The sequence below is a fragment of the Hemicordylus capensis genome, chromosome 6 (genome assembly GCF_027244095.1).
Source record: "Hemicordylus capensis ecotype Gifberg chromosome 6, rHemCap1.1.pri, whole genome shotgun sequence".
Taxonomy (NCBI): Eukaryota; Metazoa; Chordata; class Lepidosauria; order Squamata; family Cordylidae; genus Hemicordylus; species Hemicordylus capensis.
The window spans coordinates 21,136,617-21,164,616 of record NC_069662.1 but is presented as its reverse complement, the minus strand read 5'-3'; the positions used below and the strand labels follow the sequence as shown (position 1 = coordinate 21,164,616).

At 44.8% G+C, this 28,000-nt stretch overlaps 1 protein-coding gene across 1 annotated transcript; it reads right to left on the bottom strand.

Annotated features, from left to right (window-relative positions):
• Nucleotides 1–50: 50 nt before the first annotated feature.
• On the bottom strand, nucleotides 51–28,000 carry LOC128331885 (immunoglobulin superfamily member 1-like). Its single transcript, XM_053265873.1, has 8 exons — nucleotides 27,933–28,000; nucleotides 27,772–27,807; nucleotides 18,427–18,729; nucleotides 17,869–18,159; nucleotides 10,330–10,620; nucleotides 7,627–7,746; nucleotides 6,453–6,505; nucleotides 51–3,160 (listed from the first exon to the last, which is right to left on the bottom strand). Exons 1-8 carry the CDS (start codon nucleotides 27,961–27,963, stop codon nucleotides 3,002–3,004), a joined length of 1,284 nt encoding a protein of 427 aa, XP_053121848.1. The 5' UTR covers nucleotides 27,964–28,000; the 3' UTR covers nucleotides 51–3,001.

The following is a 28,000-nucleotide window of genomic DNA, read 5'->3' as shown; positions in this document are numbered from 1 at the left end:
TTTGGGGATCTGTGGCTTAGTTTTATCCCAAATTACATATAACTCTCAAGTGCTTCTCCAAAACATTTTATTGAAAAACCCTCTCCCATCTGTGTTTGACATTCATTTATAGCTTCACAGAAAACATTATACATTCTAGAGAGAAAAACTTCTGTTAGCACAATCTTTCACTTCTTGTTTTTATATATTTTCTGTTTTATATACAGGAAGACTTTGTTACTTGTGGATCCATGGGCGTAGGGTCCATTGGACAAGGGAGGGCAGTTGCACCTGGGCCCACAGGGTCAGACAGGCCCCCAAGGTCAGCCCCTCTTGCCCATGAGTCGCCCTGCAAACTTAGCACTCACTGGTTGGGAGCTTGGATTTGGTGGTAGCAGCAGTGGCGAAATCATCAGCACTAGCAAAGGGTTAACCCTAGGAGTTCCGTCCCTCTCCCTAGCAGCTCTCAGCAAATCACAGGAGGCAAGGAGGGAGCCTCAGTGCAGCCCAGCAGTTGGAAAGTGGAGGGACTGTGAACTTCATCTCTCAAGCACAGTAAAACAAAAATCTCCATTCCTCATCCCATATCTGTTTTGTTTTATTGTTGCCCTTCATTAAGCCACTGTGTGTATGCTTGCATTTGACAAGCCAGTCTGCTTGTATTTGTTCTCCCCCCACATCCTTCCCTGGTTTGAAACTCTGTCTTTGTCTCTCTCTCTCTGCATTACAAATGTGTAATAAAAATCCTCCCCACAGCCCAACAATATACCTTCTTGTGAGGAATTTAGTCAGTAAAGGTTTTTAACGTTTTAAAAAAATAAGAGGCAGGGGGTGGGGGAATGCTCTTAAGAATATTTATACTGTGTGCTGCTTTTTTAGTAACAAAGTTCTCAGAATGGCTTAAATAGCCAAATATATGAGAAAATGGTTATTTCACAATATGTCTCTCATAATAAATATTTTATTTAGCTTTGTGCGTGTAACAGTAGTTCATATATTGTCTTTTTAATAAGCTTGTAATGGACTAAAATACCCAACTTATTGAAAGTGTCTTCACAAATGGCTAAAATGAAATTAAGCATTTCTCCTTTCTCCACCAAAAGTCTTATTTATATACACTTGCTCCATCACAGGAAACTCCATTTTAAAAGCCCTTTAAATGCTGACTTGTTTTTAAATGTTAAAAAATTGGGGTAGCTCCATATATTAAATTCTGCTGCCCTGTTAGTGGCTTTTCCTTCTGTAGTGGATAGACATACACTAAATGTAGTTCATAGAAGAGATCTAGAAAAATAAGAAGAAAGAAAGAAAGAAAGAAAGAAAGAAAGAAAGAAAGAAAGAAAGAAAGAAAGAGAAAGAAAGATCTCTGCCCTTTGGGGACAAGGATCCATCTTTCTTTCTTTCGTGTTATTCTATGTAAACCGCTTTGGAAACTTTTGTTGGGGAAAAACCACCATATTATATACATATTTGTTGTAGTAGTAGAAGATCAAACGGGACTGCTTTTTTCTGCTGTCATTGGTGTAAAAAGGGCTATTTGAATTTGCTTCTGAGTTTATTATTACTGTTACTACTGCTACTACTACTACATGCTTAGGACATGGGATCAGGAGAAGGAGAGGAAGGCAGCAAGGGGCCCATTTTGAAATCTTGTCCCAGGGCCCACGCCAACCTTGCTACGCCCCTGATCCAGCATTGGTGGTTTTGCATATCTGCAGCCAGGTAATTGACATCCAACGTCAGTATACATGGGGGGAAAGTGGGGAGGGTTAAAATTCACGTATCTGTGGATTGGGGGTGGCAGGAAATTACCTCGGAGGTCATTTCTAGCTGCCATTTTGTGCCTTTTAAAAAAAGATAATAATAAAAACTCCGTGATTTTGCACCCAAAATGACACTTGAGACTCTTGGGGGGCATTGCTGGACTCTTGGGTGGCATTGCTGGACTGCTGGGGACCAGTGGAACATGGTAGGCAACCTCCCCCCACACACACACATTTCTAGGACCACTTTACAGACATTTTTCCAACCTCTGGGATCCCACTGCCCTAATTCAGTATGAGTCAGACCATTGGCCCATCTAAGTTCCATTATTTACTCCAGCTGTGGCTTTCCAGGGCTTCAGCCAGCAGTCTTTCCTAACTCTACCTTGAGATGCCAGGTATTGAACCTGAGGCCTTCTGCATGCAAAGCAGACGTGATCTACCACTTGGCTACTTTCCAATCTCCTTACTCCATGTACGGCAATATCATTTTTCAATGAAGAGGCGTTTCATCTCGTCCTGGACTTGTATTGATTTGGATGAAGACTGCCAAGCAAAAGGGACTTGGAAAATAACCAGTCTGATTTCTATACTTTTCTAGGTTAGATGCAGTCTAGAGTTGACATTAAAAAAAAGCCCTCTTCAGATGTTATAGTTATAAATTTATAGTTATAAATTTGCCCTGCTGTAGCTGTGTACAGCAGGGTGAAGGGAGAGGAAGTCCCACCCCTGTCGCATCACTCATTCGTGCGCCCTGCCACTCACAATTACAATGGGGCTTGTCTGAAGAGTCAGGGGGGAGTGATTCCACAGGGGGAAGGACTTTCTTTCCCTTTGCCCCACTGTACATGGCCACAGCGGGGTGATTTGTAATGCCTGAAGAGGGCTAAATCATCCAACCTAAACCATATCTTATGTGTGTCTGGAATAAAGGCAAGGGTAAATAGAGTTCTTTTAGCTATGGGATGCAGTAACCACTGTAAATATAAGAATAGTCACAATAACGACTTCTTTTAGTCATACGTTAACGGCTTATATGGATAGGTTTTCTGTAGCCACAGAGATTGCTGTGATTTGGCCATGTATGTGTAGCCATCTAGTTGATCCAAATATATTTTCCATGTGGTTAAATTCCCATGCTTGTGATTGCAGAGAAAATAAATGAGGCTTGCATGTAAGAACCAGTCTTAAGAAGTGTGTCTACGGAGCTCAGGGATATGCCAAGCCTCCAGGAGAAAGCACATCCCAAAGAATCCTGCCTATTGGCCTTTCCTGGTTCCATTTTTTGCCACTGAGGCATAGACACAAGACTCTGAGACTCCGTCAGGATTGGGTGGCTGCTTGTTTTTCAATGGGTGGTGGTTCAGTTCAGCATAGGAGACTGCATTGGGGTCTTCTTCAGCATCAGCTTCCAGGAACTAGAGCAGGGGAAAGAGAGAGGTTTAGGGTGCAATCCTGCTGCCCCTTCCTCCCAAGAAGTTAAAATAAAGCAAATGGAAATATTCTAGAGAAATTAGAAGAAATCTGAATGGCAGCTTCACAAGAGGAGTGAGTGATGTCTGGGATGGTCAACATGAAGCACAGCACTTGTCCCTCCAGCCTCACCCTCATTCAAAGTAGCTGCTAAGCAAAGCTGCTTAGCAGGATCAGGCACCACTTATTTTATTTTATTTTATTTTATTTTATTCTATCTATCTATCTATCTATCTATCTATCTATCTACATACACTGCCCCATCCAAATGGCTCTGGGTGGTACAAAGCAACAAAAATAAAACCCATGAATCAGTCCTTTAAAAGCCATCATTACAAAACAATTTTAAAATGGTATAAACCCATTAACAATTAAAACATTTAAAACAGTATATAAACCCTGGAAGGCCAGGCTAAACAGATAGGTTTTAAGGACTCTCCTGAAGGCCAACAATGAACTCAAGCTATGGATTTCTGCTGGGAGTGCATTCCACATTCTAGGAGCAGCTACAGAGAAGGCCTGCCTCTGAGTCTCCACCAGACGAACCAGTGGTAACGGGAGACTAACCTCCTCAGATGACCTTAACATGCGGTGGGGATCATGCAGAAGAAGGTGCTCTCTAAGGTAACCTGGACCTAAACCGTTCAGGGCTTTAAATATAATAACCAGCTCTTTGTATTTTGCCCGGAAACATATCGGCAGCCAGTGCAACTGGTTATCCCAGAGACCATTCTGGCTGCCGCATTTTGAACTAACTGAAGTTTCCGAACTATGTACAAAGGCAGTTCCTTGTAGAACACATTGTAATAGTCGATCCTGGAGGTTACTAGCTAATGCACCACTGTTTTGAGATAGTCCTAATCAAGGAATGGATGCAGCTGTCGAATCAGCCGAAGCTGGTAGAAAGAACTCCTGGCCATAGACTCCACCTGAGATACCAGCCCTCCAGCAGCTGCAGTACCTGGAGAAAAGAGCTTGGCTGTTGGACCGCAAAAACTGTCTGAGACAGGTCTGGACGAAGCTGGACAGGAGAAGGGGCGGGGTGAAGAGCCAAACCCGGAGCCGGAAAATGTACAAGCAATAACACCCCAACAACGGAGATGGGAGCGTCAACAGCAGCAGCTGGAAACACTCAGATTGAGTAAATGGTTGCTTAATAGGCAAGATAAACCCTGAATCCTTGGCAGCTGATTGGAGGAGGAACCCAATTAGCCAAGCACTATAAATCAAGGCCAGCAGGCAGTGAACAGGCTGCTGGAAGCAATGTGTTGTTCCTAGAGCTTGCTTCAGCCCCAGCCTTTGACTCTGAGGGGTTCCAGCTTCGGGTTGGCTTTGGAGTTTCTGGCTGTTCCTGATCAACCCTTGTTCCCAGACTGCTATCCTTCCTTGAAGGAGGCCTTGCACCTTGTTGGGCTCTGGGCCTGTGGAAATCTGGTGAGCAGCCCAGGTTGTTGGGGAGGCAGTTTGAACCTGATACTTCTAGTTAAGTGTTCTCTTGTGTTTTCTTTGCAGACCAGGGAGGACTACGAGGAGCTGCCTGCGACCCTGCCTGAGACCTCAATGAAAATGTCGGGAAGACAGATGGAAGAGGATGCTGGGGAACTTCCAGCGGCCCTGACAAGGACCTTTACTTGGATGCTGGACAGACAGGCACCTGACACCAGGAGTACTCCCAAGCTGCATACCTGTTCCTTCTGGGAGAGTGTAACCCTGGAATCTTCCCACAGGAAGATCTAACTCATCCCTCAGATTCTGAATCCCTACAATGAGCATGTCCATCTTGCTTGGATTCTGTTTCAATTTGTTATACCTCATCTAACCCATTACTGCCTGTAAGCAGGTGTTTAAGGAATGAATGCCATTTCCTGATGATGAAGATTAAAAGGAGAAGTAGATTTGGGTGTCATCAGCATACTGACAATACCCAGCACCAAACCTCCTGATGATCTCACCCAGCGGTTTCCTGTAGATATTAAAAAGCATTGGTGACAGAATGGAGCTCCGAGGGACCCCATATAATAGCTCCTGTTTTGAGGAGCAACTCTCACCAAGCTCCACCTTCTGGAATCTGCCCAAGAGACAGGAGCAAAACCACTGCAAAGCAGTGCTCCCTATCCCCAACTCACCCAGGCAATCCAGAAGGATACCATGGTCAATCGTATTGAACACTACCGAGAGATCCAAAAGAACCAGCAGAGTTACACTCCCTCTGTCAATTCCCTGGCAGAGGCCATCCATCAGGCCAACCAAGGCTGTCTCAACCCCATAGCCAGCTCAAAAGCCAGTTTGAAATGGGTCTAGATAACCAGTTTCCTCCAAAACTGCCTGGAGCTGGTTGGCCACCACCCTCTCAATCACCTTGCCTAACCATGGTAGATTGGAGACTGGCTGCTATGTCACATTTGTCATGTAGTGACAACTAAACAATGGAAGGCATTAGATTGAACTGGTTTCTACTCTAATTGCCAATACTATACACATAAGTCAATATCCAGACTAACACTACACTGGTCCAACAAACAAAGATGCCGCTACACAAAAAGGTCACAGAGCTGAGCAGGTGCTCAAAGCTGCTCAGTCTCTTGTACATTCTATCTGCTTCTGCAAGTGTTGTGCTCATACAACAGGGTGAGCAGATAGCTTTGTGTCATTCTCTGTAACTAACAGTCTGAGGAAGAGGTTTCACAAAAGGAGGTGCACCACCAATGCACCCTGTTGCATCACCTCAACACTATCCTGGAATGCAAGCTTCTGACTTTGTGGCACTCACTAGCACAGCATCCTTGAACTACTGCCCTCTGGATGTCAGCCACAGGATTTTCACCATAGAGATGCAGGAATAGAGCTAAGCCTGTATCGGTGTCTGGCTTCGTGCAAAGCCACAGTGGCATTTCCCACCTGCCGAAGTAGCTGCACATATGAAAGCCAGCCCCATTGGTGTGGCACAGAAGCAAAGTTGGGCAACTACTTAAAATAGTGTGTAGGCACTTGTGCTGTGCTATGTTCAATGGCTTTCAATTTAACACTAGATGGAATATAAAGATGGCTTTCAATTTAACACGGCATTCCACTCTTGGCCTTTCCTCATGGCTGTCTCTAGTAAGATGAATGGGCTGATGCTGACCCACTGACATGTTGGTTTCCCCCCCTAGGTAGCATGCTTAGTATCTAAAGATGTAATCACTGGCAGGCTAGTTAGTTACGATAAGTATGTTTGTTCACAGGTAATCCTCTTACCGTATTGGTTTCATTAACTGGCAGTGGTTGGCTTCTTTCATTGGCAGTGGAGCCTATAAATCAGAAATACTCTATGAGATTTTTCATCCAATCTGTTTCAGATTAGAACTGAAGACCTTGTTCCCATGGATCCCAAATTCGAAGACCTTTGGCTTGACCTTTGATTCTTGCATAATATCTGATTATGTTGGACTATGTGTTATTCTGCACTGCAAGCATTCTCCACCAAGGCAAACCAAATCCTTCATTCAGAAATTTCCACAAGTTCAAAATAAGGTAGCCAGACTATTAACTGGAGATTGATGTAGTGATCACATTTCTCCAGTATGGAAAGATCACAATTTCATTACCACTTTGTTTCTCAGTGCAATTGAAGGTGCTGTATGTGGATCTATAAAGCCCTAAATGGTCTGGGTCCTGGATTTCTAAAGGACTGTTTTCTCCATTATTTATTTGTTTGGTTTTTTGTTTGTTTGTTTATTTATTTAATACATTTCTATACCACCCAAAATGCAAGTTCTCTGGGTGGTTTATAAAACTATAAAAACAGCCAATAAAAGATTAAAACATTTCAACAGTTAAAATTAAAAAGTTAAAACTATTAAAACACAATTAAAACAGTGTCTAATTAAAAGCCTGGGTGAACAAATGCATCTTGACTGCCCTTTTAAAAGTTGTAAGAGATGGGGAGATGAGCAGCTTCAACCATATGAAGCTGCTCTATGATTACAATTATCTCCTGAATGATCTCTCAATCTGCCACCTTCAGAAGTTGGGTAGGACGGTTACCTGCAAATGGATCATCTATGTACTGGCACCTCAATTTCATATTTCTTGTTGAGCTAGCTATTGAAAGAGCCTAGAACCTATGAAAATGCCACTCCTTGACCACTAGAAACTTGTTCAACATTCCCTCAGGTTTTAAGACTTCACCAGACATTACCTTTGTTATGTTATGCAAACATAACAAGTAGAACCTTGCTTCATTTTTAAAGAACCTTCTCTCACTGATATTTTTTGACATGGGAACACCTTTTACCTGGAGGCTTTTTAAACACCTTAGCTGTGAAAATTGAGATGGTACAGCCCCCATGTGAGGACTTTACCACCTAAATGCTGTGATGCATGCTTTAACCTTAAAGGTTAAAGGAAACCCTCACATAGTCCCACTTGCCTTTTCTCTTCTTTCTGTACAATATGAAGGCAACCAACAGCAAAAGAACTAGAAGGAGAAGGCCTCCAACACAGCTTGCCAGAAGGATTGTCTTGGGTCTGTCTGAATTTGGTTGTGAACCTGAAAATGATGAACATGTTGAGTTAAAATGCCTCTAATGCTTTTCTAACTACCCACCAACAATGCCCTAATACTAGAAGTAATGATCCTTCAGTTAATCCAAGTGTAAACTCCTAGATGGCATCGCGACACAAATCAATCTCTCCCCCCGCCCCCCCTCTCTCTCTCACACACACACACTCACACACACACACACACCTCTCTTGGATAAACTGAATGGCATATGGCATACCTTTCTGGAATGCTTTGATTTCAATTAGTGCTCTATCAAAATTGCTCCCTACTTCCACTACTATTTTTATCAACAGTGGAAGTCCAGTAGTGGTGGGTAATTTTGGCAGGGATGGCCCTCCTCAGATTTGCTGGTGAAGTTTGAGGGGGCAGAGGAACCAACCAAAAGCAGTGGTGCTCCTCTTGCTTTCTTGAGTGTAACAAGCTCTCTGAGGAGGCAGGCAGCAGCACATTTCATATGACACGTCCTTCCCTGATATATCCCAGGAAGAAAAATTGTGCAAATGGTGAGCTGAGTGTTATGTCTGCTGCTGCTTCCCACTTCCCTAGAGATATTTTTTTATATTAAAGAAAACTAGGGGACTGTCTCCACTTCTGCTCTTTATAAGCGAAAACCCTCAAATTTTCCTGCAGTTTCATCAACCCTCCTTCCCTACAAAAGCTTCACTGATTCTGACCACTGGCCCACAACAGCCCCAGCAATAATGCAAGAATTCCGGCAAATTGCTGGGGTTGGGTACTTCCACTCCAGTCCTAATTTTGGAGCAATTAATATTGATCCAAAACAGCAACTGCTGTGACCCGGTCCTGTATTAGATGCCTTATAACATCAACATTTTAAAAATAACCCACATCCCTTTCTTCCAATCTCTTGTTTCCCTTTTGTCATCTTCAGTCTAGTTCCTTCTCTTCTTACTTATCTGATTAAAAACTGAAAATTTGATTTTCAGTAATTCTACAAAGGCTTGACCCTATAAATATAGGGACATAACTTAATTATTAGAAGTCTCTTTCTTGCTGATATATTAACCAAAGGGAGGACATTATTATTATTTATTTTTTAAGGTTTTGTTTTAATTTAAGTCATTTCTGCTCCTTTATTTTTGTAATTTTTTCTGTTATTGTTATAGATAATTTTTAAAAAATCTTAATGATAGAAAGAGAAGAGGTGGGAAAACTCTGTAACTGTGAATGAAGCAACCACATGGGTGGAACTAGAAAACCCCTAGTGGTGTGGGTTTGCACCATGGGAAGCTCCCACATTGCTGAATTTGTATGGAATATTTAAATACAATTTTTGACACACACACCCCAAAAAAGTTCACAAACAGGTTTACACAGTAGATAGGTCAAGAAATGAGAAGGTGGTTCCCTGCCCAAAGGGGCTCAAAATATAAAAGGAAACACAGGGGAGACATCAGCAATAGTCCCTGGGAGATACTCTATGCTGGATTGTAGAGCTGTGTGCATGAAATGAATTTTTCAATTCATTTTGAATCTGAATTGAATTCTGAAAACACATTTTGAATCAGATTCAAATTCAGTCCAAAACTTCTATTCAAATCTAATCTAGATTTTCTTGACTCTGTTTTGGCACCTTCAGGGGCCTGAATGGTTTAAAAAAGGTGTCAAACAGCTCTTGAATCAAATTGGAATCAAATTTTGAAAATCCATTTTGATTTTGAATTGAATTGCCCTTTTGAGCAATTCAAACTCAATTCAAATTCAAATCACTCAGATTCGAGTCAAATCAATTTAATTTGAATCAATTTGCACATCCTTATTGGACTGAATAGGGACAGCTACTATTCCGATACTAAAAAATAAGAGCACTGTGAAAGGTGGCTCTTTGCTGAGCTGGTAAGGATTACATTGTATGTGTTGTATATGGCTGGGTCCACCTGCCCTTTCAGCATATTCTACATACTCTACAAACTACCTCTTCATCATTCTTTCATCTGTCCTGTTTGAGACATTCATTTACACACATCTTTTCCTTCCATTATATATTAGAAGTTTCTCTACATGCATTCCCTAGTTCTTTGCTATAAAGATTAATGCAGTGCAACACAATTGGAGATCAATAGATTTAGGGCACACATTGACCAGGGTTATGTTTGCTATATATCATCTGTCTCCAGGGTTGTGCACATTCCTTCAACCTATGATGACATTACATAAGCAGAGAAACTAACAGATACAGAATTCTTCATATTCACAGTATCAACTTCCTTTTCTTATAAAAGCAAGATTTCAGCCTCTAATGTTCCAGAGAGAGACTTGAAAACAATCAGATGGTGAAATGTTCCCTTCTCCCATCCTCTTTTCCAGGTTCAAAATAGACCCTTCCCACCACTATCCCATTTATAGTTGAAAAGGCAGACATGGAAGGAAAAAACCCCAACACATATGACTGTCCCAGCATGTCCAGTTTTTGCTCACCTCTCATAATGATCTGTGCAGGATCACTTGGCACTGACACAAGAAAGGAATTTCCCTTGTTCACTCATCTCTCTTGTTCAAAATAAACCCTTCCCTCCACCACCGCATTCATAGATGAAGGCTCCTCACCTCTCACAATGATCTCTACAGGATTGCTTGGCTTTGACAAGACAAAGGCATATGCTGAGTGGGGGTAATGACAGGTGTAATTCCCTTCATTGTCCAGACTCACTCCATTTAAATGGAACTCAGCTGTATTTTTCTCTGGTTCTGCCCTCAGATATGCTATCCGATCCTTGGATTTGTAGAGGGAGAAATTCAGGCCCTTGTATGGCCCCTGGCACTTGACAGTGACATTCACACCTGGATCATATTGTCCCTTAGGAATCACTTCAATGGTAGGTTTAGAAAGGTTGGGATCTAGGAACAGGAAAGACATGAGGAGCCCATGGAGTCATGCTGAGTGATATTTAACATTTACATGTCTTGCTGACTTTGACCAAAGCAACATTCCCAGTAGCCAGCCCTGGTTACAGATGCCACCGACTTGTTTGATGGCAACTCGGGACTGGGCCTTCTCTATGGCTGCCCCAGGGCTTTGGAATATGCTCCCTGTCAAAATAAGAGCATCTCCTTATCTCTTTGCCTTTAGGAAAACCCTGAAGACACACCTGTTTTATCAGGCTTTTAACTGAAATTAAAGTTAGACCAATTATATCTGGATGTGATGGTCCAGCTGATCACCTAAGCTAGTTAATTGCAACAATTTTGTCACCTTTGTTAAAATATGTCCTTTCTCACTTATGTAATACAAAACAGATGTTGGAAGCATGACAAATTATGGACAATAGTGATGGTGAATAATATATGGAAAGTTTTGATATGCAAGCATTATACACAAGATAATGAGGGAGTGAAGAAAAGTTTAATACAACTATTGTGGGAAAACAAGCAAGAAATTGAGTGTTATGGCTTCACCATTTAAGATATTGAAGGTTTTATAGAAGTCTGTCTACAATGTAGAGTGTTTAGGTTTAGTGGGGAATATTATGAGCAGAAATGTGGCTTAGCCATGGGAAATCATTTGGCCCACTCCTGATCATAAGTTACATGTTTTCTATTGAGAGGAGATGTATCAGTCAAGATATTATATTATACAAGAGGCACATTGATGATATAATAATTATAACTATATCTAAAGATAATATGGAGCAGGAGTTTAGGGATCTGAATGAAATGGGAAGTGTTACATTAACCAGGGGAAAATCCTGATGCCCAAGGGCGGTTACCTTTCTTGGACATGGAAATTAAATTTAAGAGGGGGGGGGAGTTGAGACAAGGTGGTACAGAAAACCAACTAAAAAGAAAATAATAATGAACAACAGATCAGCTCATCCGCAGGGGATGAAAGTGTAGACATTGAAAAGCATGATACAGAGAGCTGTGGAGTATCATCCAAAGATCATGTTGAATTATCTAGGAGGAAAGCAGAGGAAATAGGGGAAATTAATGGTTAAGAATTCCCAATCAAAGAACATAGGAGAACCAAATTTAGAGACGGGTACTCAGTACTTAAAATCCCATATGTGATGGAAAGGTTTACTTGGGAGTAGGGATGTGCATGGATCAATTTTTTCAATTTGATTTGTGCCTGAATCAAATCACCCCTGATTTGTTTTTTGTCCAAATCTGTTCCTCCAAATCACCCCAGATTGGATTTGGATTTGATTTGATTCAGATTTGGATTCTGATAGATCTGGATGACTTATAAAAGTGCCAGGGCACCAAATTTGGGTGGTGGGTAGGTCCCCATGGGTGCCACCTACCACCCAAATTTCAAGGCAGTGGAGCACTTGATTGGTTTTTAATGATTTTTTTTTTTTTAGTTTTTACTGATTTTGTATATTTCCACCATAGGAAATAAAGGGGATTTGAAGTTGCCCTATCCTAACCCTAACATGGATTCTCAGCTTCAATTTTGTTTTAAAAAAAACTAAGCTCTAGCCCTTGTAGAAGTGGAGTTATGGAGCAAAATGTGCAGTCACTATGAAGATTCATTGCACATCTTCATTTATTCTGTTCATTTTGACTGTCATTGGACAGTGCCAAGTGTCAACTGCCATGTGCTAACTACACCCACCCGCCACCCACCTGCAAGGCAGTGGGGTACTCATTTTATTTTTAAAGAAATTTTGAACTGTTTAGATTCTTTGGTGTCTTCATTACACACCTTCTGTTCATTTTGACCCCACTGCTTTGCAGGTGGGGAATTAGTGGCATCCCATGTGCCAACTACCCCCCAACCCGCAAAACTACTGGGTATTCAGTTTATATTTTAGGGTGGTTTTTTTTTTTTTTTTTTTTTGAAGTGTTTAGACTCTTCAGTATGTAATGAATCCTCATAGGGATTCATTATGAGAAGAGGTTATTAGACACCAAAGAGTCTAAACACTTGAAAAAAAATCCTAGAATATGAACTGAGTAGTACCCCACTGCCTTGTGGGTTGGAGGGGGGTGTAGTTGGCACATGGCAGTTGACAGTTGGCACTGTCCAAAGACAGCCAAAATGAATAGAAGAAATGAAGGTGTGTAATGAATCCTCATAGGGATTCATTGAGGAAAAGTTACTATACACCAAAGAATCCAAACAATTGAAAAATAGTGACCACACATTTTGCTCCACAACTCCACTTCTACATGGGCTAGAGCTTAACTTTTTATTTTTAAATGAAAGCTGGGAATCTGGGGAAATTCATAGGAGGAGTTCAATCTTGAATCGATTCAAATCAAATCTGGTGCGATTCAACTTGGACCTGAATCTAGCTAATCTACCACGGGGATGATTTGTTCTGTCTCCAAATCACCCAAATCAGCTAGATTTGGGTACAAATCAATTTGTACCTGAATTGATTCACACATCCCTACTTGGGAGGCACAGATGATTCTAAAGGAACAAGGTCTGGAAGCAAATGTTATCTGTACAGCCTCAATGAACTTGAGACAGCACTTAGTAAAATCAAGACTGTATGACAATAAATGTGAAAGAGAGGATTGCCAAATTTGTGAGAATAAGAAGGGGAGGTGTCGGGGGGAAGGGGTGATATATAAAATGGTGTGCTTGGAGTGCATGCAATATTATATTGGGGAAATAGGTCGGCTACTGATAAAAAGATATAAGTAAAAAAGATTTAATGTAAACCACCCTGAGCTATTTTTGGAAGGATGGTATAGAAATTGGATAAATAAATAAATGAGGCAGACATACAGCACAAAAACAGAACACAACTGTGGGCAGTGCATGTTAAAGAACAGCATCAAGGCAGAGTAGTGAATACGAAGATATTCACCTTGGCTGTGGAAGCAGATATGAGGAAACAGAAAATCAGGGGAGCCATGTATATAGAACAGCTGCACCCAACTTCATAGTCAAAGAAGAAATGAGGGAAACAATAAAAATCATTGGTTAAATATTGAGTGTGGATATGAACTTCATTTTATGTTGTTTTATTTTATCCCTTCCATTGTTACTTTCTTTTCATGTTATGTGAGGTTGGGAATTTTATTCTCTCCCTCTGAGTATGAGACACTGGGGGTTTGTAATGGGATTGACACTGTAACGGGATTGGCTGATTGCTGTTAGCCATTTTGCTGAATCATGACATTGAGTTGTATTTCAGAGCACAACTCAGACACTTTTTGTATAGCACTGAGGCTGATGTTTTACATCAAAACATCTGCTATCTTGAACACCTGTTTTTAACATATATTTGCACATTAAATAGGTCTCAGGGAAATATGTTTGTTTTTAATCCCATGAGATTGTTTTAATTTTTTATTCTGTGAAATTGTTTTGTTTTAACTCTGTTTTATATTTGTCGTGTTTTAGATTGTGTGCACCACCTAGGGATACATATCAGACAGTATATACATTTGATTCTAATACTGGCTATATCCAGACTGGGTGTATTCTTGTAATATTATAATGGAAGCACAGAAACTGGTATTAGGCATGGGCAGGGGCGTATCTAGGGTAGGGCAGGAAGGGCACGTGCCCCAGGCGCCACTTGAAGGGGGCGCCATTTCTTAAAATTAATTTTTTTAAAGGCTGCCAAAAACAAAATGGCCACCGCGCATGCTCAAATGGCCTCTGTGAGGCCCTAGGCCATACCAGGCCTCACAGAGGCCATTTGAGCATACGTGGTGGCCATTTTGTTTTAAGCTGCCATTTAAAAAATATATATATATATTTTAAAAATGGCCATTGCACATGCTTAAATGGTCCCTGTGAGGGCCTAGAGGCCAGCAGGGGGGAGGGGGAACCTTTGCAGACCCCCCCCCAGCCTTTAGGAAGCCCCCCAAAGGGGCTACAGGTAATATATTTTTTAAATATAATATGAGTCACTGTACACATATTCAGATATGTGACTTGTACGTGACCTTCAGACTTGTATTTTTCCGCTGATATTATGGTAAAGTTATCTGAAGGATGGGTGTCAGATGTTTGGACAGGGGGCGCAATTTCAATGCTTGCCTTAGGCGCTATTTTCCCTAGATACGCCTCTGGGCATGGAATTCAGTTTCTTCTTAAATGGTCTCTGTACGGTGTGTGTGTGTGTGTGTGTGTGTGTGTGTGTGTGTGTGTTCTATACTAGGGATGTGCATGGAACATATGTTGTGTTCTGTTATGAAATCAAAACCAAATGCAGATGGCCAAAACTTTTCATCAAAACAGAATTACCTCACACTTCTCTACTTGATAGAGTCCCACTACCCATCCCCCATTGTCAGAAGGCTGACAAGAAAACTGCTCTTGACTTCTGCAATAAGAGGGTCCCATTGACTTCAATGGAGTGGGCCAGGGTTGGGTCTGATCCAGTGGGGCAGCGCTGCCTAGCCCAGCTTTGTAACTTGCCTTTTAGCTGGGGTTAAAGGTGGAAATGCAATCTTAACCTGAGCTCTGAGATGGTGTGTTCACTCAGATTGTGTTTGGCTCCAATGGACACAGAGATGGGTGCCTAGAGTACCCGCCCCCACTGCGCGGCATACAGGAAGTCCCCCGAAGGGGCTAAAGGTACTTTAAATTCATTTTTAAAAAATTTTTTAAATTAATTCACAAATGTGTTTGGAGGTTTGGTTCCGGTCCGGATGGAAACATGGGCAGGGGTTGGTTTGATCCCGAACCCCCAAACCTCTGGACCGAACCTCCGGACCTTCGAACCGCCGGACCTGTTTGCACATCCCTAGTTTGTTTTTATATCATTAGCTTGCAGATCGATTCAACAATTGGGAGGGGGCCATTTTCTAGCACCTTTCATCATCCTTATCAATAGAAAGGTGGTTATATGGTGCACTGTAGTAAATGCTGAATGGCAGAACTATCCAGACCTTGTCCCAAGCTCAGAGAGAAAGCTTATCTGAAGCTCCTCTGTCACTGATTTGCTATTGGGGACTATAAACTTAGAAGAGAAGAACATAAGAACAGCCCTGCTGCATCAGGCCCAAGGCCCATCTAGTCCAGCATCCCATTTCACACAGTGGCCCACCAGATGCTACTGGAAGACACAGGCAGGAGTTGAAGGCATGCCCTCTCTCCTGCTGTTACTCCCCCGCAACTGGTACCCAGAGGCATCCCGCCCCCAAGGCTGGAGGTGGCCTACAGCCCTCCGACTAGTAGCCTCTCCTCCATGAAGTTATCCAAACCCCTCTTAAAGCCATCCAGGTTGTTGTCTGTCACCACATCTCGTGGCAGAGAATTCCACAAGTTGATTATGCGTTGTGTGAAAAAGTACTTCCATTTGTTGGTCCTAGATTTCCTGGCAATCAATTTCATGGGATGACCCCTGGTTCTAGTGTTATGGGAGAGAGAGAAGAATTTCTCTCTATCCACTTTCTTCACACCATGCATGATTTTATAGACCTCTATCATGTCTCCCCGCTGTCGTCTTTTTTCTAAACTAAATAGCCCCAGGTGTTGTAGTCTAGCCTCATAAGAAAGGTGCTCTAGGCCCTTGATCATCTTGGTTGCCCTCTTCTGCACCTTTTCCAGTTCTACAATGTCCTTTTTTAGATGTGGTGACCAGAACTGTATGCAGTACTCCAGATGTGGCCACACCATAGTTTTGTATAAGGGCATTATAATATTAGCAGTTTTATTTTCAATCCCCTTCCTAATGATCCCTAGCATGGAACTGGCCTTTTTCACAGCTGCTGCACATTGAGTTAACACTTCCAACGAGCTGTCCACCACGACCCCAAGATCCCTCTCCTGGTCAGTCACCGACAGCTCAGATCCCATCAGCGTATACTTGAAGTTGGGGTTCTTCGTCCCAATGTGCATCACTTTACACTTGCCAACACTGAACTGCATTTGTCACTTTGTCGCCCACTCACCCAGTTTGGAGAGATCCTAAGATGCTAAAACCTTAGAAGATGGTCCTAAAGCCTATAGGAGATGCCATGGTCACTAGTGTTTTCTATAGTTGATGGTCAGAGTTGCAGTGAGGGCTGGAGAGCATGCAGTGAATGGCTTATTCCATTAGGGGGCAGAGGGGGGCAAGGTCGGCCCAAGGATTTCTGGTACCCCAGACAAAGCCTGGCTTTGGCATCTGCCCCCTCCCATTTCACTCTTGCAGGTGGGCACCTCCCATTATCCAAGTGGGTGGGTGGGCAGTCCCTGTCATCATCCGCCCACCCACCCATCATCCTTGTTGCTTGTGGCCTCCACCCACTGCTCCTTCCATTACTTGCTGCTTCTGGGCAGCTGGCCTGCCAGAGTGCATTATAATGCCATTGCTGTCACATGACAAAGCAATGCCACTGTAATGCACTCTGGCAGGCGGAAGCAGCAGAGCAGCGAGGGGAGTAAGTGGGTGATAGGATAGGCAACAGGGGATGGGGAGCATCCACTTGCTTGCTTTCCCGCCTGCTTGCTCAGATGACAGGAGGCTCCTAACTGCGGGAACAGAAGGTGCCCATGCAGGTGCAGAAGGCAAGGTGCAACAGTGCACCCACAGGTTGCCACCCCCTGGTGGTGCCCTCCACCCTTGCTGAATTGGCTTGCTCTCTCCTTGTTGCTGCAATAGTCAGTGGCAGGGAGGCAGGCAGGGGCCCATCCCATGCCCCAATGGACCTTTTCTGCTCACTAGGGCAGGGGCACGTGACCCAGGCTGCCAGTGCCCCTTCCTGCCTAGTCTGCATAGAAACTGCCTAGTCTGCAAAGTGGATGGGCCAGAAGTGGAGCTGGCATGAGGTCTTGAATGCTTCCATGTTTAGGCTACCGCTTTAAGGCTCTGCCTCCCTGCTGGGAGAGGAGAGAGATTTAAAACTGAAGTCCTCTGCCATGAAGTCTAGCATTTGTCCTCTGGAAATTCAAGTCCATCCTAGCTGTTGTCAGAGATGTTGTGGGACTTGGGAGAGCAAGAGGTTTTTTGATCAGAAGATACTGGTTCACTGGGAGACACATTCCCAATGCGAGCCAGCTCTTAGGTGGTCTGTTTCCAGGTTTCCATTTTCCAGTTGTCCCAGATGGCAGGTTCAGGCTCCAGCCTGGTGTCAGGGTTTGGGTCTATGGTGCAGGATGACTGCTCTCTCTTCCTCAGGTTCAGACTCCATGCTACTGCTCAGGTTGGCGTAATGACCTGGGAGGGTCTGCCAGATGTGGCGCCTTACCTTTCAATATCAGCTCTGCAGGGTCACTTGCCTCTGACCAGACAAATGGCTGCTCTCTGTGAGCATATTGGCAGGTGTAGCTCCCTGCATCCTCCAGCCTCAGCAAGGGCAAAGGGAAACGGGCTGGGTGTCCAGCTGTCTCTACCACTTGTGTTGCTGCCAAGTTCTGGGATTTGTGCAGGGAATAGATTAGATCAGCCTCTGGCCCTTGACACTCAATAGTGACATTCATGCCTAGGGCAAGCAGCGTTCTGGGTTTCATCTTGATGGAGGGTTTGTTGAGGCTGGGATCTGGAGGAAGAAAAAAAATGCAATGATGTCATCTAGGAAAGTTTACACTCCATATATCCTGTTAAATCCTATTCTTTAGTGTCATCTCTTGGGAGCATTGTTAATGATACTTGTATGAAATAAACTGACAGGAAAACCTTTTATAAAAAAATAAAAAAAATTTATAGCCAATGCAACTAGTTCACATGATTGACAGAAGCAAAAAATGCAAAACTCATCTTAGTTTATTTGTGAAAATAATTTATAAAGATTCAGCCAGAGCCTTACCTGTTACATTGATATATGCAGGATCACTACGAGGTGACACATTGTGTGGATCTCTTTCTTTGTGATACACACACATGTAGATCCCTCCATCTGATCTCTTGGCCTTTAAAATGGGAAATTCAGCTTCATATGATTTTACCAACTTGGAGGCATAAAGATAGAGTTGTCCTTGTCTAACTTGTTCAAGATGGAACTCGATTTGTGGGTACTCGTATCTTCTCTCACAGTGGATTCTGACATTTCCCCCCAGGGCAACCACATTATTAGGGTGCACTGAGATGGAAGGCTTGAGGAAACTTTCATCTGGATGAGAGAGAAAACAAGAGTGAGATTTGGAAGCTGGAGCCTGATTCTATATAATAGGAGACATTTGTTTGTTCTCAATGAACACACTAGAATGAGGTTTGTAATGGATCAGAGAGCAAATACCCATAGGGTAGTGATTTTTGACCTTAACGAACAGAGCACATATTAATCACTTTGCATGTTTGCATTTTGACACAGGTCATATTTTCAATGGAACAAGAGCTGAAAGGGCAGCACGCAGCAGCATTGGCTTCATCCATGGATTCAGTGAGTTTAGAGGGAGGCAAACAGCACTTTGAGTCCCCGGTCTCTGTCCCCAGCGTGAATAGCAAGAATGTGAATCTGGGTGTCTATCGAGGTTCTTGCTTTATGTCTGTGGCTATGGGTGAGCTGCTAAACTACATGATAAGGGGCCACATGATAAACTCTCTTGAAGCCTCGTTTGCTTTTCACAGCTGGGAGTTATGGAGTCATTTTCTCTGTTTCTGCTCACATGGGAGAAGGTGGCTGCTGGTAATTAGCTGCTGTGCTGGGGGCTAGAAGGGAGTCCAGTAGGAGCTGGATTGAGTTCCTGGGCTGCCAGTGGCTTTTGAGAGGTAGGATGCTGCCTGCCTGACAAGCAGAATCCGAACAAGGCCTGAGCTGATTCATGTGCTGGGCTTCTTGTCTAAAGGAACTAGAGAGATTAGCATGAGTGATGCAGCGTCTGTGACAGAAACATAGGGTTGCCAGCAGGGGCGTACCATCAACAAGACAAAGGGAGACAAATGTCTCCTGGCCCACAGCCTCTGAGGGGCCCCTAAGGACAGTCCTTGCCCTTCTCCACAGACAGGGCCATCCGAGGAGGAGGAGGGAAGGGAAGGCAGGAAGGGAAGAGGTGCCCATGCCAGGTGGGTGAGTGTGGAAGCACAGCAGAGCTGCCCATATCAGAGACTTTGTTGTCTCTCTGTGTGTTTCTCCCTCCCTACTCCCTTAGAGAATAGTGAGTGAGGCTGTGAGAGCAGAGGAAGAGATGTTGCCACTGAGAGATGAGCAGTTCTGGAGACGGAGTCTTTTGTGCTAAATACTCATTTGCAAGAGGAGGGTGCTGGGGGAATTTGCCCTTAATTAAGGGGATGGGGATGGACATCTTGGCAGAGGATGATTTTTGGAGAAGAAACAGCAAAGAGGTCAGGGAGGGGAATCAGAGCAGTTAAAGATGATATGATGCGAAATGTTTCAGTTAAAAAAGATGTGGATATTTTACATGCCCTTTTTGATATTAATAACACTGAATTTTGTTTGTATATTTTTAGTGTGATGCATTGTTCATATTACTGTTCATTTTAAATGGACAAATGAAAAAATACTGGGGTTAAAAAAAAAAAATCCCGCCATGCTACAGCCCTGACAAAAATTGTTAAGCTTGGAACAGAAGCTTCCTTTGGAACCCACAGAAGGGGAGCAGAGCTGGTCTTGTGGTAGCAAGCATGAATTGCCCCCTTGTATTTCACACACTTGATATTGTTTTATTATTTGGTTCTGCTGTTGTTTACACCTTGGAACTGTAGTCTCCTGTCCTCTGTTAACCTGCTGCACTATATTACATGTGTACTTAATGTTCTTCTGCAGCAGAGACATGGGGCCAGGAGAAGGAGAGGAAAGCAGCAAGGCAAGGGGCCCATTTTAAAATCTTGTCTCCAGACCCACTCCAACCTTGGTACGCCCATGGTTGCCAGCATTTAGGAAACAATGGTCTGGCCTGCTGTGTGCCTCTATCATCATCATCATCATCATCATCATCATCTATATTATTATTTCTCCAAGACGGGCCATGCGTGGCGATGTGGTAGGAAGGAGGCGATTGGCTGAGTTTGCAAGCAGAAGCACCTGATTGGGCATTGGGGATTCCATATGCAGACAGGAAGAAGGAGCAAGACGGGCCATGCATGGCGACGTGGTGGGAAAGAGGCGATTGGCTGAGTTTGTAAGCAGAAGCACCTGATTGGGCAGTGGGGATTCCATATGTAGAGTGCAAGCGGAAGCACCTGATTGGGCAGTGGGGATTCCATATGCAGATAGGGAGAAGGAGCCTGTGAGAGCAGAAGCACCATGGTGATTGGGCAGTGGGGATCCCCTATGCAGATAAGAAGGAGGGGCCTGTGATGGTTAAGGTCAGTGGGAATGCAGCTGTTACTGGTTGGAAGATGTTCTGGATATAAAAGGATAGCAGGCAGGGATCTGCAAAAAAACAGGTCGTGAGGGAGGAAAGAGCCCCTTCAGGAGAAGGAGGATGCCATTGTGTAAATGAACAAAATCTTTTAACTCAGGGAGGGAGGGAGAAAAAACATGAAGGGAGGGGGAAGAAAGAGTGGAGAAGAGCGAGTGGAGGAGAAAGAGAGAGAAAAAGAAGGGATGGGGAAGAGAGACAGAAGGAAGGGCAAGGGATGGGCCTGAGCCTGTCAGCAGCTTGAAGGGAATGAGTGGCCATGGTGGCAGTGGCAGCAAGGAAGGGTCCAGGCAAACACTGCTGCTGTTTGGGGCTACCGAGGCCATTGTCAGAGGGAGGCAGGCAGGAAAGAGATGGGCCTGGGCCTGTCAGCGGCCTGAGGGGAATGAGCGGCCATGGTGGTGGCGGCAGCGAGGAACTACCCGGTCAACCACTGCTGCTGCTCCTGAAGGGAGGAGCAGGGAGCAGGTGAGGGTGGGGAGGTCTCTGGGGATAGGAGGCTGTAACTTGGACAATAGGCGGCAGCAACCCTGCAGCCATGACCAAGAAGGCTGAGGAGGATGGAAGCAATGGGATGGAGGACGAGCAGGAGTGCAGACCAGGTGAGGGTGGGAAGATCTCTGAGGTGAGGGGAGCAATCAAGTACTAATGCCAGATGCTCTAGAGCGTGCAAGAGTTCCAGCACTGAAGCAGAGAGAAAGAATGGCTGCAGTCAGGATGCAGAGGTGGAGGGCTGGCAGGCAAATCCCCTCCAGCCAAAAGAGGTGGGTGGACAGCAGGCGAAGCCCCACTGGCCAGAAAGAGGAGGCGGTGGTGGGGAGAAATGATGGCGGTGGTGAGGAGGTGGGCAGACGGCGGGCAAAGCCCTACCAGCCGGGAGGAGAAGGTGGGAGGCGGTGGTGGGATGGCCTGGCCCTGGCCAGCCCAATGGGGAGAGCTGCAGGGGGGAGAGCGAGCGAACAAGCTGCGGGGGGAGAGCGAGCAAGCGAGCTGCAGGGGGAGGATGAGCGAGCTGTGGGGGGAGAGCAAGGGAGCTGCGGGGGGAAGAGCGATCGAGCAAGCTGCGGGGGGAGGGTGAGTGAGCAAGCTGTGGGGGAGGGGAGTGAGTGAGCTGTGGGGGGGAGGGTGAGTTGTGGGGGGAGGACAAGCGAGCTGCGTGGGGGAGAGCGAGCGAGCGAGCTGCGGGGGGATGTCACAGGCTCAGTACACAACTGCACAGATGCTCTGTGAGGGGTCAGCTAGTTGTTGTTGTTGTTGTTGTTGTTATTATTATTATTAGGATTTCTATACGGCCTTTCCAAAAATGGCTCAGGGTGGTTTACCATTTTGGTTACCCAAAAACCAGCTTGATGGTTTTTGAAAATTGTGAAGCTCTTCTCTCTTTTCAAGACAAGAGTTCATGGTGAAACTTCAGATGCTGATTTAAAAGTTAGCCAACAAATGAAGCTTCAAATGCTCCATGATACTTAGTACATGCTTTGGCAGCACTATCACTAGGGATTTTTATTGTTCCATGCATCCATCACTATTTTATTTTATTTGTTATTCATTCATTCAATTTATATAACACCCTTCCAAAAATGGCTCAGGGCAGTTTACAACAGAATGAAAACAATTAATACCAGTTAACAATTAAAATCAAAACTATAAAACAGAATAAAATCAATTAAACATTCTGAAGAACCAGGCCAGACACTTACAGCACATTTCTGGAATGGGCATTGAGGCAGAGGGCAGGCTTTATGTCCACAGCGCATTTTTTTGATGATTTCCTGTTTTCTGGGTCAGGGGTCTGTCACCATCTGTCCGACATTTTTGTCAGGCTGTGTAAGGATTTGAGTGTGCTCCTGGCCAAAGGAAAGACCAAAAGGCCCACCACATGACTGTCATTTCTAGGCATTGAGCTAGACACGGTGACAGGGTTCAGTCGTCTCCCGCGGGATAAGCTCGAAGTGCTGAGGGGGTTGCTTGAGTTGTTACTATCGGTGAGAAAGGCCACCCTTAAGGAACTGCAGGTGGTGATCGGCCACCTTAACTTCACGTGCAGGGTGATTGCACCCGAACATACCTTCAGGGAGTTAGCCCCAAAAGCCAATTTGGACCTCGAGGTGATGCTGGAGGCTCTGTGGAGGCTTGGAGACTAGAAGCCTGGCAGGCCATTAATGCGTCTCTGGCCCCCAGCATGAGGGCTAGCTACTCCTGTAAGGTAGCCGCCTTCCATGCATTCTGGCAGTGCGAGGGCTTGCTGGAAAGCTGGCCGATCCCACTCGATCACTTCATGCAATACCTGGTACACCCACATGTCGCTGGGTGGGCAGTCTCCACCTTGGCAGGTCATCTGGCCATGCTGTCATTTGAGGTGCAGGTGACAGGTGTGTGTGACACCACAGGTGATGTTAGAGTGAGGTGCATGTTGGAGGGTTGGACTAGGGAGGATCTAAGGGTCCGAGAACAGAGGCGGCCTATAACTATAGAGCTGGTCACAGCCCTTCTCGATAAGCTCCAGCCCCTTTGCAGCTCCCCTTGGGAGGTGACGCTTTATCGGGCAGCTGTCACTACAGTCTTCTTTGGAGTCTTTTGGCCTAGTGAGGTCCTCCCACGTAGCTGTCGGGCCCCGAGGGACTGATGCTTGCAATTTGCATATTTATCCTTTCAGGGACCTGGTGTGCAGCTGTTCCTGCACTGGTCTAAGACTGACCAGAAAGGCAAGGGTCAGTCTGTTGAGCTGGCTCCCACAGGGAGGGACGTGCTATGCCTGGTGCAGGGGCCGCCTTTTCGTACACTCTGATGGCCTGCCCCTGACACAATACCAATTCTGGGCTGTTCTGTGGAAAGCGCTCCTTGCCCTGGGTGAACCGGCTCACCTGTTTAGCCTGTACTCCTTCCGGATTGGTGCTGCCACCACCTCCCACCAGCTGGGCTTAGAAGATGGTGAGATTAAGCTCACTGGCCGTTGGAAGTCCAAGGTTTTTCTGCGTTATATTTGCTAATCATTGTGCACTGTTATTTCTTGGCAGGTGCTGGGGGAGCAACAGCTCCTGTGCATGTGTTAATCTGTGGCCATTCACTGGTCTTCTGGCCCCACAAGTGAGCGATCACCACACCCATCAGCACCCAACTTGGTTTGGGGAGGCGTGCCAGCATGTGATGGCTTGGAATGAGGGGGATGCTGTGTGGCCAGCTGTTTCCAAACCTGTGGACAGAGCTAGCTAGCAGTAGAGGTGTGCACGGACCGGTCCGGAGGCCATTTTGGAGGCCTCCAAACCAGTCCGGATCTGGACCGGTCCGGCGGGGGGGGGGTGGCTACCTTTAAGGGCGGGGGGGTAGAACTTACCTCTCCCGCCGCTCTTCCCCCTCCGGCGCTGCTTTTAGAATCCATGTTTTCGGGGCGGCAGCGTTCTTCCCTGCCGCCCCGGCCCCCGTCGTTGCCCGGAAGTAGTGTAGAAGCCAAAACGCATGCGTGCATCGCAGCGCGCGCGCCGGGGCAGCAGGGAAGAACGCGGCCACCCCGAAAACGTGGATTCTAAAAGCAGCGCCGGAGGGGGAAGAGCGGCGGGAGGGGTAAGTTCTACCCCCCACCCTTAAAGGTAGCCACCACCACCCGCCGGACCGGTCCGGATCCGGACCGGTTTGGAGGCCTCCAAAATGGCCTCCGGACCAGTCCGTGGACACCTCTACTGCTAGCTAGCTCTGCCCACAGGCTTGGAAGCAGCACAGCATCCCCCTCATTCCAAGCCATCACATGCTGGCACGCCTCCCCAAACCAAGTTGGGTGCTGATGGGTGTGGTGATCGCTCACTTCGGATCCGGACCAATGCACACCACTAGCTAGCAGGCCACCTCCAGAGGTTTTAGTGATTCATTTGGGTGAGAATGATCTGGGGGAGCGAACTGGGATCTCCCAGATTCAACAAGCCACCTCCGACTTCACTACCATTCACCAGTGGAACCCCGGGGTGTACATTGTATGGGCAGACTGCCTTCAGCATAGGGTTTGGAGTTGGACCCTGAACCCTGCGGGTGTCAAAAGAAGGTGAATGCAGCCATGAGCAGGTGTGCCATGGCCCGGGGGCGGGGGGGGCACTTACATCCCGCAGCCGAGTATAGTGCACTCGTTGCCTCAACATTTTTGTCCCAACGGAGTGCATTTGTCCACGGCAGGGTACAATTTGTACCTGGCGAACCTGCGGAGTGGGCTTGCTGCAATCCTGGAAGGTGGTGGGGTAGGAAGGCCAAGCTAGGCTGACCTCCCTTTGTGGCAGGTACATTGCAGGCTGGGAGGAGGTGTACATGGGTTTGAGATCAGTGAGCACCCTTGGGCAGTTTGGAAAAAGGTGGTTTGGTCAATCGGTCCCTAGAGGCTAGGTGGCTCAGGGACTTAGTTTTGCCAGGAAACCTGCTTCTGGGCTTCATACATCTTAAAGTCTGCATGGCTTGGGGTGTGTGAAGCTCTAGGAGTTGCCCTGACCCTGACGGGTTGACAATGAGGGGGATGAAGCAAGCTTATCCCACTTCTATCCTGAGTCAAGGTGTGTTGCCCATTTGGGGGCACAGGCAAGGACAGCAATGTCCAAAACTGGCCTAGTTAGGACCACAGGGGGGTGGAGTCTGTTTCACACAGTTCGCTGATTGTACCAAGTCAGTAAAATTTGGCCCTTTCCCCCACGCCTATTGCATCTGCGTATTCCTTGGGACTGGGGTTTGGGGGGCAAAGTACCATTGCCATGCTGAACTACATGTTATTCCATCAATAAGACATGTGCCAAAGGACAACTGACTATCTACTCAGAGTGCATCTTTGAAGCATTGTTTATGGGACTCATGTTCATTTTTGGATACAGATACATTTCTGTAATTCAATTATCTACAAGATCATTTGAAGTTAATCAAAGGATGCACGTTCCTAGCTTTTTGACCCAATTATTATATTTGTAGATTATCAGTCGTATACTATTGCCCACTTGCTGATTTACAAATCATACATATGCTTTTTCACATTTTATTGCTGTGATTTGTATGGTTCCCCCACCCCGCCCCAATTTTCTATATTCCTTTGTGTTAGAAATGCGGATTTAGGTTCATTCTACAATAACTTTTTCCTCTGGAACTGACATCATTTCTTTCATCATTCCATTTTTTTTCTGTGCGGTTCTCCTATGTTAACACTTGCTTTGTTGAGATTTTTTCCTGACTTTGAAATCAATTTCAGATTCTAAGGACCTGCACAACACTGCTGATGTGAGGAGAATTGGTCTGTGAGACAGTTTATTATGTTGTTTATTTCTGCCTTTCTGCACTGCTTGCCCTGCATTTCATAGTGACTCACTATGTCCTGCCACATAGTTCCCTCGCCGTATATAATACTTTGCCTTTTAAAAATTATCCCATTTTGTTTTTTTCAGTAATGTGCAAGTGCCCAAATAGAAATTAAATTCTATTTAGTTTTAATTACATTTTTCAGGACAGTTCAAATGTGTTTTTTAAAAAAACATTAACAGAATGAACCAAATTCAATCATGACCAGAACCAGTGCAGAGCAAATTTCAGGAAATCTCCCAATTTTGTGTAGCTAAAGTGACTCCTGATTCTCACACTAGTAGTCTTTTGATGAGTCATTTCATCTCCTGATCTAGGTTAGGATGGTTAGGCTAATTTATTAACAGATGGCTAATAATACAGGCCAGTAGTCAAGAAAAGGATGAGGCATTTTAAAACATAAAACAGGAAAATCTTTGCCAATTTGAGGCTGCAGTCTTAAACAGACTTTCTCGGGAGTGAGTCACATTGAATCAAATTGGACTTACTTCTGAGTAAACATACTTAAGCAATTGTCCAGTGGAATGGACATTGCATAGTACGATTTTTGAGGAATAGTGAGATAAATTTAATCAAATGTAGAGCCACCATTTTCATTCCACATCCATCTTCCCCTCAAAAGATTATCACTTGATTAAAACAAATTTACAATGCTAAAAACTAACTAACTAACTAACAATGCTAAACAACATTGATCCAAACACAAACAGCAAAACATAATACAACAAAGCCCGATTCACCAATCCATCCAAACTCTGAAGTAGAAAAACAACCACAATTTTCCCGATTAGTGTAAAGAATAAAATCTGACCAAGTAACATGAAAAGCATTATTTATAGTTTGGTTTGAACAGGACTGAATAATAACTAGCATTGTTTGATTGTTCCAGTGTTTAGCTATACAGTAGCTAATCCAACAACAGTTACCATAAACACAATTAATTGTTTTGATGTTACATCTTTATTTACCCCAGAAAATACATTTCCTTGCACCAGCTGGGGGAATAAGCCTATTTTCTGGTTTGTAATCCTACTCATATCCATGAATACCTCTATCCAAAAGGGTGAGGCCCTAGGACAGATCCATCTAAGATGAAAATAGGTTCCCTTCTTCCCACGACCACTCCAGCAAAGTGAAGAGCAATCCTTTTTGATACAGTATGTGATATTTTTACTGGGGTCAGATACCATCTATGGAAAACTTCTCCTGAATTTCAGCCAAAGAGGAAGTAACTGGCTTCCATTTCCATATGTACGAGGAATAGAGAGATCTATTGTGCTGGTCTTTGACCGTAATAAAGATGATTGGTTGATGGATTGTGAGAACTATTTAGTCACACGTAGAGCAACAATTTTCATTCCACGTCCATCTGACTGTGCACAAGCATTGCCTCAGTGGTACTAAAGAGCACTAGTAAGGAAGATACCTGGGTTGTGGAGAGACATGAGATTTAGCTCTCCTTATGCCCCCCAGTCAGCCCAAATAGTCCCATTTTTTTGTCTACTGCTACTCACCTCCAGACGCATACCTCTGTCCACTCAGCCACCCTCCTGGAAAGGAGAAGTTTCCATTAGTGGAAGGATATCATCATCTTGGGAAAACGCTGGATCCCTGATCTTCCCACCCTGCCACTGCATACTTCTGCTCCTGTTACCATTCTGTATAGAATACCAACCAAGAAAGAGGATGTCAAAATAAAACCTCATCTTGAAGGGCCACTCAGCTCCGTAGCAACACCAGCAT

Bases quoted from the DNA above. Each gene is read 5' to 3' on its own strand.
- LOC128331885 (XM_053265873.1), bottom strand. From the start codon at position 27,963: ATGAGGTTTTATTTTGACATCCTCTTTCTTG. The intron at 27,808-27,932 runs GTTGGTATTCTA...TCTCCTTTCCAG, and splicing joins TTTTGACATCCTCTTTCTTG to GAGGGTGGCTGAGTGGACAG. The intron at 6,506-7,626 runs GCAAGTGGGACT...TCTGATTTATAG, and splicing joins GTACAGAAAGAAGAGAAAAG to GCTCCACTGCCAATGAAAGA.